The sequence below is a fragment of the Ylistrum balloti genome, unplaced genomic scaffold (genome assembly GCF_031769215.1).
Source record: "Ylistrum balloti isolate Yb309-2 unplaced genomic scaffold, AGI_CSIRO_Ybal_v1 Utg371000, whole genome shotgun sequence".
Lineage (NCBI taxonomy): Eukaryota > Metazoa > Mollusca > Bivalvia > Pectinida > Pectinidae > Ylistrum > Ylistrum balloti.
In genome coordinates this window covers 1,684,449-1,696,897 of record NW_026782558.1, presented here as the reverse complement: position 1 = coordinate 1,696,897, position 12,449 = coordinate 1,684,449, and the positions used below count along the sequence as shown (strand labels likewise).

General features: G+C 36.2%; 1 protein-coding gene across 1 annotated transcript in view; it reads left to right on the top strand.

Annotated features, from left to right (window-relative positions):
- The first annotated feature begins 9,703 nt into the window (after positions 1 to 9,703).
- LOC132559986 (uncharacterized) overlaps positions 9,704 to 12,449 on the top strand; it is a 107,685-nt gene continuing 104,939 nt past the window's right edge. Inside the window, exon 1 of the mRNA XM_060224634.1 lies at positions 9,704 to 9,792. Within this exon, the coding sequence (XP_060080617.1) occupies positions 9,704 to 9,792 (89 nt within the window). The remainder of the gene's footprint in view (positions 9,793 to 12,449) is intronic.

The following is a 12,449-nucleotide window of genomic DNA, read 5'->3' as shown; positions in this document are numbered from 1 at the left end:
ATATACGATATGTTTATTGTTCGTATTCTTCTATAACTCTTCATAATTTGAGGAAAGAAAAGAAATAATTGTAATTTGCGGATGGATCTTCAACGTCTTTTGAAAAACCCAACTCTCGGACTTGTTTTCCTTAAAATCAGAGCTGACATGGGTAAGATACCGCACAAAATTCGAAACCAGAACATAATTAAAAAATACAAATGTCGTTGTACCCCAATGAACATCACAAAAACCAGAATTGTTAAGTACCTGAAATTGCCATTCCCACCAAAGCATTACAATTGTATACGCGGAAAAATATTCGAATGTGCATTAAATAGCATCCACAATCTGAATACCCATTAAACGTTATCCTAGATTACCTTTGATTACGTTTTTATACATTTTCATTCCTGTCTAGCAATTTAAACAGTGGTGCAATTACACACAGTTCTATAAGATACGTGTATAATTACCCCAAGCCATGTGTAAATGTAATTTCTCAAAGTAGAGATATCCATTATTGAATCAATATTTATCATATACCGTCACTTGGAAGAAGCACCACTAGAACTAGCGATGATTGCACTCCATATGGACTAGATAACCCGTCGTTGTACTTTTCCGTATCTTAGTGTGGTTTTGCTTCGTATTGTACCCTTCTATTTAGTATGTCCCGGAATTAAGATTTGATGTCATCCTGATCATTTAAAATTTAATTTCTCGACGTGTTTTCGGCACTGGTTTTAAATCTTTAATACAATGTGTTTGCTTTCATGTTCACAATCCATGGTGCAGAACGTGAAGCCCGGCTTTGCAAGACTGATCACAAATGCAGACTATTGGTTTTTGCTGAGTTCTATTTTCAACCACTTTGAATTTTCACATACAGTGCCATAAAGTTTATCCGCGCTCGCTACATAATAATCAGTCCATTTGCATATTCTTTGATATTTTTGTAGTGTGAACTGTTACATATTTGTATGAACTTAGTTCAGATACCGACCCCGGTTTACGCTGTCGCTACGCGCACACAGTAAATGTACATGTACACCAGTTGTGGTGACGTCACGGGTATTAGGTACACAATAAAAAGTAGCATGGTCTGAGATGAGTACCTTATCCTTTAACATGAACAAAGCCGCAAGTGTTATTTCCCTTGGAACTGCTATATTGTCTCACACATCATCATAAACCGATAAATAATACAGGGACCTTACCATTGAATTAACAGTAAACAAGTTAAATGGTTGGTGAATCAATATATCGCCCACCATCTCACAGTCAACGCACATTTTGAAAATGATTTTTCATAACAAGCTTGATAAAGTGAATGCACAGTATGATAATATCATTTAATAATGCGATATAATTTTTTTTTTACATGAAACACCTAGGAAAAAGCTAAAATTCATAGATGTATCTGTAATTTGTACCTTTAAAACTTCGTGACAAATTTCACATTTCATGAAAAAATGTAAGCCATTCCTATTTTTAACCAGCAATCCATTTGTTTTTTAACGTTGATGAAGATGACGTCATCAAATATCTTGCTATAAGGGTTAAGAACGGTAGTCTACTTCAATTGAATCGCCAGTGACAAAAACAAGCGAGATAATACCATGATGTCAACACAACTATAATTTAAGCTCAAATTCAATAATAAAACCATGGCAAAATATGAACAAAAGAAAGATTTACACGGTGACCTCTGAAAAGGTACAAGGAGAATAAGACCATGTGTTCTGTAAAAGGAGCGTCTTCTGCTTCATCGTCATGGACGACACCCGCCATGTAAATGGTGACCAATCCAAGTAAGAAATGTCACATTCTCAAATGAGAACAAGGTGTACAACAACGGAACACACAGGTAAACTAACAATTATCAAACACATCCATCTTCACATCTACAAAGAAACAGAATGATTTTCAATGGTTTTACTGTGGCGACATGGTAAAACTTCTCCAAAATTTTCATCAACCTGCATCTTTTGAAACCCTGCGTTAAGAGTGTTTTTCCGGCGGCTGACGACACTATGCACGAAAGTCGTGCTAATTGAGACAGGCCATTGAATATAGACTCAACTGCGACATGTAAAGTCCATGTAAAGTATGTTGGCGATGCAGGGATGTCGATATCCAGAAATGGAAAATTCAAAATAGGGAAACTGAAATCATCACGCTTATCATGCAGCTTATTAAAAAGCTGTCCATGTTTGTTTCGTTGTAGGAAAATGTCCAGATAAGAGGCTAACATTGAAGAGTCTAACATGTCCTTGATTTCCAATCCTGATGGGTATATACAATTGATCCATATTTAAACGACTTTGCAAGGTGCTTGTGACTTGTTTGATAAGATCCTCGATAAATTCAGTTTCGTATGAAGACAAAAACAAGTAAGCCAACAGAGAGGCACAGTTGGTTCCCTTAAGTATGCCAATGGTCTGTTGGAAGATCTTGCCAGCAAAGTTCCACGTTAAATATCACGTCTAATTAGAGACATCATAACAACTTGTGAGATGTTGTTTATATTATAATCATTGTGATGCATACAAGCTGCATACTTTTTCAAATGATCTGAAGTCCAGTCCATGTTTTGACAATATTTTATTTATGTCCTTGTTTTATTTATGAGAAACTCTCACCTCACTCTTTTATGTACAATAGACGGAACAAGTTTGAGAGGTTTAGCTGTTACTACTTGGAATGTTTTGCCTGATCGCGTCAGGACAGCTACCTCTTTTAAAGATTTTCGAAAACTCATACCACACCGGAATGATAACAAATATAGACGCCCTATGTGCCGATAGAGCTTGATACCCAGTACAAAGTTGGTATATTCTGACTTTGAATCTAAAATACTACAACTTACCAGGTAAAGTAACGCAAGAGTCGTGTTTGTGGATATCAGTGACATTACACTGTTTGTGTTATATCAAACCTGAATTGTGATTATCTCCCTTAATTGTTATATTTAAACAAAACGAAACTGTTGCGGTGATTTTAACCATTGTATTGTGATATACAAATGTTCAGTTAATATCTATTTTTATCGTATGAGTGTAACATCACTATAAACTGCCTTGTCATTCTGTGAACAAATTCTTCATTAATTCACTAAATATGTATGGACGTTGATGCCAAGTAAATAGTATTATTTCCGTCTATAATGCAGTCGTTTAAGAAAAAATAAAAGGCTTTTGTTGTAATGTTGATAAAATGTACAGACTATAAACAAAATTTATTTGAATTTGAACTTAAAGTTATCTTTAACAATATTTTAATTCAATAGTCAATATGAATTTATGTATTTCTCTGCTGTTCGTAAACTAAAACCGCTACTTCGGTTGGGCATTGACGATACTGATTTCCGGAGACTACTGTTGACAGCATTGTCAAATGGATTCCAACCATTATATGCTTTTTCGATCCCTATTCCAAGACAGCCTCTGGTTGGCGGGTCAACAGTGGTCATCAAACATCTTGTCTGCACCATAACCGATAGATTGTCTCTCTACATTTCTAGGCATGGTCTTAAAACCTGTCTTTCGTCTTGCCCCTATGTCAGTCCCAACAATGTTACACGCGCATGTTTTACATATGTGATCAGAAAACGAGAGAAGAGCTGGTATCTAATTATTTCCATTAAAGTGACTCCCATCAAAGCGTACAACAAAGACAACGACAACGACAACAATAAGGAGAACAAAGACAACGACAACGACAACGAAAACAATAGCGACAACAACAACGATGCCGTGGACAACATAATTCCCGTTCTGTACATAATAAAGTTGGTCATCATGAATATATAATGCATGTTTCGTTATCAAATATACGTTTATATCAGGTCGTTAGAGGACTGTGTCGAAAATGTATGTGTTCCGAAAATTTATCCACGATTTGATTGTTGTAAAGTTCCTTCACTACTCTCTTTCTGTTATCTTTCTGCTATTTTTTAAGAACAAATGAATGACAAAAACACTGAAAGAAAAGTTCTGATATCGTGTCTATATACAGGTAGATCATTCACCTGTAATGTTCTGATATAGTACCTATATACAGGTAGATTATTTACCTGTACTGTTCTGGTACAGTACCTACATACAGGTAGATTATTTACCTGTACTGTTCTGATATAGTACCTATACACAGGTAGATTATTTACCTGTAGTGTTCTGATATAGTACCTATATACAGTTAGATTATTTACCTGTACTGTTCTGATATAGTACCTACATACAGGTAGATTATTTACCTGTACTGTTCTGATATAGTACCTATATACAGGTAGATTATTTACCTGTAGTGTTCTGATATAGTACCTATATACAGGTAGATTATTTACCTGTACTGTTCTGATATAGTACCTACATACAGGTAGATTATTCACCTGTACTGCTCTGATATAATATCAACATACAGTTAGATTATTCACCTGTACTGTTCTGATATAGTACCTATATACAGGTTGATAATTTACCTGTAGTGTTCTGATATAGTACCTATATACAGGTAGATTATTTACCTGTACTGTTCTGATATAGTACCTACATACAGGTAGATTATTTACCTGTACTGTTCTGATATAGTACCTATATACAGGTAGATTATTTACCTGTACTGTTCTGATATAGTACTTGCATACAGGTAGATTATTTACCTGTACTGTTCTGATATAGTACCTACATACAGGTAGGTTATTTACCTGTACTGTTCTGATATAGTACCTACATACCGGTAGATTATTCACGTGTACTGCTCTGATATAATATCAACATACAGTTAGATTATTCACCTGTACTGTTCTGATATAGTACCTATATACAGGTAGATTATTTACCTGTACTGTTCTGATATAGTACCTACATACAGGTAGATTATTTGCTCTGATATAATATTGACTGTAGATTATTCACCTGTACTGTTCTGATATAGTACCTATAGATTATTTACCTATATACAGGTAGATTATTTACCTGATATAGTACCTACATACAGGTAGATGTTATACCTATATACAGGTAAATTATTTACCTGTACTGTTATTTAACTATGATATACTGCATACTGTATAAATCACAGTGTTCTGATATAATACCTATATACAGGTAGATTATTTACCTTTACTGTTCTGATATAGTACCTACATACAGGTAGATTATTTACCTGCACTGTTCTGATATAGTACCTATATACAGGTAAATTATTTACCTGTACTGTTATTTAACTATGTTCTGATATAGTACCTATATACAGGTAGATTATTTACCTGTAGTGTTCTGATATAGTACCTATATACAGGTAGATTATTTACCTGTACTGTTATTTAACTATGATATACTGCATACTGTATAAATCACAGTGTTCTAATAATTATTTTTCCTGATTGGGTAATGTTATAGAAAACTGTTTAGAATATTCCAGTAACAATTTACTATAAATTAACTGAAAACTTTAATTATTTTATAGGATACTATATCAGTCAATTATACCGTTATAAGTATACAATGCATAAAATGATATTTTGAATTCATGAAGCAATATGACCGTATCAATAATGAGAGAAAATACGTCCATTGTTTTAACACAAGGGTTCAAAAGATGCAGGTTGGTGAAAATTATGGGGAAGTTTTATAGTCGCCAGAGTGACCTCATTGAGAAATATTCTTTTTCTTTGTGCAACATGAAGCTGGACGCATTTAATGCTCGTAAGTTTGCCTCTTGGTTCCTTTGTTGTATACCTTATTCTTATTTGAAAACGTGACATTACTGACTTGGATTGACCAAGGTTTACAAGGCGGGTGTCGTCGATGAAGCAGAAGATGCTTACTCTTCAGGAACACTGCTTGTAATTTTTCAGGAGTTTCCTTGTAATTTTTTTCTTTCGTTCATATTTTGCCCTAGTTTTATGGAATTTGAATTTGAAGTATGATTATGTTGCCATGTCGATATTTTCTTGATTATTTTTTTTTTCGGTTTATATAATTTGATCCACAGATACATAGCCGTATGTGAACATACTGTATAGCAAAATTAATGATATTGATAACGGGAATAATTAGGATAGTTTTGTATAATTAGCGTATTTTTTAAATACACACACATACATTTGACACAAATGTACTAAATTAATAACACTGAAATTATTGAAGAAAGGCTGATATTGAATAGTTCTTACTTAAAACTGTTTAACTATCGAACACAATGTCACTCTAAATGTACAAGAAAGTAATGCTTGCTTATTGGATAACAGAGCCATTATCCAAACGTTTTTAAATATGGTTATGTCCTTTTGGATGTGCGTTGTCTTGTTGTTGACCATGAACTCCAAGAAAATTGAGTTGGGCTAGTTATGTCATATTGGTTTTGAGTAGCGTGAAATATCTCCGACAGTTGTCTGGGTCCACTTTCTCTCAAGGTTGATGTCTGTCCGAGTTCGTCTGTAATACAATTGGACGGTATTTTTCCGACTACAACCTGTCGTACGTTTCTCAATCTTAGCGTGTGTTTCAAGTAGATGTTTCCGTTAAACACGATTTGCTGTCTACCTAACTTGTTGCGGAGACACGTCACGTGAATTTGTACATTTTTTCACGTTGGTAGTTGAGGGGAATTATGTGACAGATGTTTCCATCTGACCTTTTTATATACTTTAAACTACAGCATCAAAGTATGGTTTTCAAATACAAACATAACTAAAGATAATACTAGAGGAGTAAGGCAAGAGAATTTCGAGAGATAAGAAAAATACTGTTCTAATGTGAATTAAACTTCCTTATCAAAAATATTTGCAATATTTTTTTTTCTCTCCAAAATTACTCATTCAAACAGTCACCATCACTTCCTAAAATATTACGTTCATCTCTGCCAGTGTTACATGGCTTGTTTCTATATATCTAGCTAATGGAAGGTTATGGGAATATATATATATATGAAAGTAATGAGGGCGAATACAGGTAAAACAGTCGAGAGAACAACACAGGTAAAACACGTAGGAGAACAACGCAGGTAAAACACGTAGGAGAACAACGCAGGTAAAACAGGTGAGTAAACAACACATGCACAACAGGTAGGAGAACAACGCAGGTAAAACAGATGTGAGAAAACAACACATGTTAAACAGGTAGGAGAACAACACAGGTAAAACAGGTGAGGAAACAACACATGCAAAACAGGTAGGAGAACAACGCAGGTAAAACAGATGAGAAAACAACACAGGTAAAACAGGTGAGAAAACAACACAGGTAAAACAGGTGAGAAAACAACACAGGTAAAACAGGTGAGAAAACAACACAGGTAAAACAGGAGAGAAAACAACACATGTAAAACAGATAGGAGAACAACGCAGATAAAACAGGTGAGAAAACAACACATGCACAACAGGTAGGAGAACAACGCAGGTAAAACAGATGAGAAAACAACACAGGTAAAACAGGTGAGAAAACAACACAGGTAAAACAGGTGAGAAAACAACACAGGTAAAACAGGTGAGAAAACAACACAGGTAAAACAGGAGAGAAAACAACACATGTAAAACAGGTAGGAGAACAACACAGGTAAAACAGGTGAGAAAACAACACAGGTAAAACAGGTGAGAAAACAACACATGTAAAACAGGTAGGAGAACAACGCAGGTAAAACAGGCGTGAGAACAACAAATGTAAAACTGGAGAACAACACATGTAAAACAGGTGTGAGAACAACGCAGGTAAAACAGATGATAAAACAACACAGGTCAAACAGGTGTGAGAAAACAACACATGTTAAACAGGTAGGAGAACAACGCAGGTAAAACAGATGAGAAAACAACACAGGTAAAACAGGTGAGAAAACAACACAGGTAAAACAGGAGAGAAAACAACACATGTAAAACAGGTAGGAGAACAACACAGGTAAAACAGGTGAGAAAACAACACAGGTAAGACAGGTGAGAAAACAACACATGTAAAACAGGTGAGAAAACAACGCAGGTAACACAGGTGTGAGAACAACAAATGTAAAACTGGTGTGAGAACAACAAATGTAAAACAGGTGTGAGAACAACACATGTAAAACAGGTGTGAGAACAACGCAGGTAAAACAGGTGAGAAAACAACACATGTAAAACAGGTGTGAGAACAACAAATGTAAAACTGGTGTGAGAACAACACATGTAAAACAGGTGTGAGAACAACACATGTAACACAGGTGTGAGAACAACGCAGGTAAAACAGATGAGAAAACAACACAGGTAAAACAGATGTGAGAAAACAACACATGTTAAACAGGTGTGAGAACAACACAGGTAAAACAGGTGAGGAAACAACACATGCAAAACAGGTATGAGAACAACGCAGATAAAACAGGTAGGAAAACAACACATGCACAACAGGTAGGAGAACAACGCAGGTAAAACAGATGAGAAAACAACACAGGTAAAACAGGTGAGAAAACAACACAGGTAAAACAGGTGAGAAAACAACACAGGTAAAACAGGTGAGAAAACAACACAGGTAAAACAGGTGAGAAAACAACACAGGTACAACAGGTGTGAGAGCAACACCTGTAAAACAGGTGTGAGAACAACACAGGTAAAACAGATGTGAGAACAACACATGTAAAACAGGTGTGAGAACAATATATGCAAAACGGATGGGAGGACAACACAGGTAAAACGGATGGGAGGACAACACAGGTAAAACGGATGGGAGGACACACAGGTAAAACGGATGGGAGGACAACACAGGTAAAACGGATGAGAAAACAACAAAGGTAAAACAGGTGAGAAAACAACACAGGTAAAACAGGTGAGAAAACAACACATGTAAAACAGGTAGGAGAACAACACAGGTAAAACAGGTGAGAAAACAACACAGGTAAAACAGGTGAGAAAACAACACATGTAAAACAGGTGAGAAAACAACACATGTAAAACAGGTGTGAGAACAACAAATGTAAAACTGATGTGAGAACAACACATGTAAAACAGGTGTGAGAACAACACATGTAACACAGGTGTGAGAACAACGCAGGTAAAACAGGTGTGAAAACAGCGCAGGTAAAACAGGTAGGAGAACAAATGTAAAACTGGTGTGAGAACAACTTAGGTAAAACAGGTGTGAGAACAACACAGGAAAAACAGGTGTGAAAACAACACCTGTAAAACAGGTGTGAGAACAACACAGGTAAAACGAATGGGAGGACAACAAATGTAAAACTGGTGTGAGAACAACACATGTAAAACAGGTGTGAGAACAACACAGGTAAAACAGGTGTGAGAACAACATATGCAAAACGGATGTGAGGACAGCACAGGTAAAACGGATGGGAGGACAACACAGGTAAAACGGAAGGGAGGACAACACAGGTAAAACGGATGGGAGGACAACACAGGTAAAACAGGTAGGAGAACAACAAATGTAAAACTGGTGTGAGAAAAGCACAGGTAAAAATAATCTAAAACAGCAAGGTTGAAAAATGCGCCAATTAACAGTAACACAAGGGCAGGTTATGATTGACAGAGATTTCTCAGGTTTATTTTCGATTTACAAACACGTGTCTCTGTATACCAGTTTAATTTCTGGCGGGAAAGGCTTTTAGCATAATCACGTGATGTGGAGTTTCCATAGTGGTTACTTCCAGGTCACATGATAAACAAACATCGTTGTAGGACCTTGGCAAGGTGCCCTGGATGTGCTCAGTCTATGAATGAATATTTTATGATGTCATAGACAACTTCGTGATGGCACTAAAAACTACCACCCATCTCTCCAGCACGCTGCCACACGTTCTGAAGGAATATGTACCTGATTACGAGCCGAAACACACACCGTAAGTATCGAACCGACGATGTGTTTACATCTCAGTAACATGTCAACCATTGACACATGCGCGCCAGGGTCGGTTCAAGATATGACACTTATCTATCTGTTGATGTTGAATGAATGAAGTACGTTTGCAGTAATCACTAGTTCCTATTGAGGGTGTGTAACATCGTATAGTTAATCTATGGTATATGCTTTCGTTGATAACACATTAGTTAACATGGTAAAGGGTCTTCAGTTTGTCGTTCTCATTTATCTAAGGGAGATAACGCTGTTCAACTTACCGCGTAGTCTTGATTTCACATTAAAATTAATGTTTCAAATGTGACTTAAAGCAAGGAAACATTCTGCTATTTTGAGTGACGAGACTAGCAAAAAACATGTCAGCTTAAGAAAAAGTAAAAATAAAGATAAATTAGAATTAATTTTCCAGAGTGTTAAAATCACATTCATGAGACAATACCTCGGACAGCTACACTGTCGACTCCCTGCTGACTTAAATTACAGTTCTCTGTTGATCGCTACGTTCAAGTTTTCACTTCCTAAAAAATGCAAATGTTATATGTAGGTCCCTGATATAAACAAGGAAGTAAGGAACATATTATATGTATGTCCCTGATACATCAGTGACACCATATGTATATATTCATGATATTAATAGGGACACCAGGGACATGTATTATTATGTACATCTCTGATATAAGCGGGACATCAGCAGTGTATTATATGGACACTGTATATCTCCATCAGCTAAGATTTTTCAATTTTACTATAGTTATTGTGATGCCCGTTAGAGATGAAAGAATGCTTCCACAGAACACGGATTTCTGAATTTATCAGGTATAACCTGTTCAATACTTGGCCCATCTCTTTTATCAAATACTCATTGAATAGATATATACGTCTCTGGATAGATCAAACATTTCTCTTACAGGTAATGCAACAGCTACTAAAATATAACACAATAAAAATATCATAATACATCATAAAAAAAAAATAGTTGTCTGTTCTTTTTAGATTATATTCTTGTGAGTATAATACATTTATGGACTGTGGGTTTTTTTAATTTGTGCCAAGTCCCTGTGATGGAGACTTTGGGTTTTGAGTTTCTGCCAAATTTCGCTAATGAGAATTGTGAGTTTGGAATTTCTACAGGATCCCTGTGGTTGGTAATATTTCCATTAGCTTATTAGGGAGCTTGAAGGTGTCTGAGTTATATTTCGATGAGAGGTTCTGGGTTCAATTCTTCACAAAGGCCTTTAATACATGTGAGCCTACCATCAGATTTTAAGTCCAATAATTCTAAAATGATAATTTAATGTCAATATTCAAATTTATTATGCTGTTATTAATATTTACTTTTTTTTTTAATTGATCGTCATTCTTAAATAAGCATAATCAATGAAAATTAAAAAAATATTCATAACAACGTGTGGGTAAAACTGGGAATATTGACAATAAATCATCAGTTTAGGGACAGCAATTTTCATTCTTACCATATTCATGATGGGTACTCGAGGGTTCTCACTCTGTAAATAGTAATGCTAACAGTTTGATATTTATTGTAAAGATAGTCTAATTTCAGTAGTTTGATATTTATTATAAAGTTAGTCTAATTTCTGTAGTTTGATATTTATTATAAAGTTAGTCTAATTTCAGTAGTTGGTGTCATGGGAAAGGATCAAGACAGTATACAAGGAATGAAATTGAAATATTTTACTTGTGATCTAAACATTACAGATCAATTCATCCTGGTCATTCACTACAGTATGATTCCTTCCTCGTCTTTTGTATAGAGGTGTTTGTGACAAAAGGTGTCCTTTATATAGAGGTGTTTGTAGGTATCCTTTATACAGGAGTGTCTATTGCCACGTGTCCTCATTGTGCAGGTGTCTGCGACAACAGGTGTCCTCTGTATGGAGTGTCTGTGACAACATGTGTCCTCTGTATGGAGGTGTCTGTGACAACAGGTGTCCTCTGTATGGAGGTGTCTGTGACAACAGGTGTCCTCTGTATTGGGGTGTCTGTGACAACAGGTGCCCTCTGTATTGAGGTGTCTGTGACAACAGGTGTCCTTTGTATAGTGTATGGTATGTAACCAAATGTGTCCTCTGTGTAGAGGTTGCTGTCACTAAAGGTGTCCTCTGTGTAGAGGTGGCTGTTACCAAAGGTGTCCATTATGTAGAGGTGACTGTCACTAAAGGTGTCCTCTGTGTAGAGGTGGCTGTAACCAAAAGTGTCCATTATGTAGAGGTGACTGTCACTAAAGGTGTCCTCTGTGTAGAGGTGGCTGTATCCAATGATGGCTTCTGTGTAGAGGTGGCTGTATTTAATGATGGCCTCTGTGTAGAGGTGACTGTCACTAAAGGTGTCCTCTGTGTAGAGGTGGCTGTATCCAATGATGGCCTCTGTGTAGAGGTGACTGTCACTAAAGGTGTCCTCTGTGTAGAGGTGGCTGTATCCAATGATGGCTTCTGTGTAGAGGTGGCTGTATCCAATGATGGCTTCTGTGTAGAGGTGGCTGTATCCAATGATGGCCTCTGTGTAGAGGTGACTGTCACTAAAGGTGTCCTCTGTGTAGAGGTGACTGTATCCAATGATGGCCTCTATGTAGAGGTGGCTGTATCCAATGATGGCTTCTGTGTAGAGGTGACTGTATCCAAT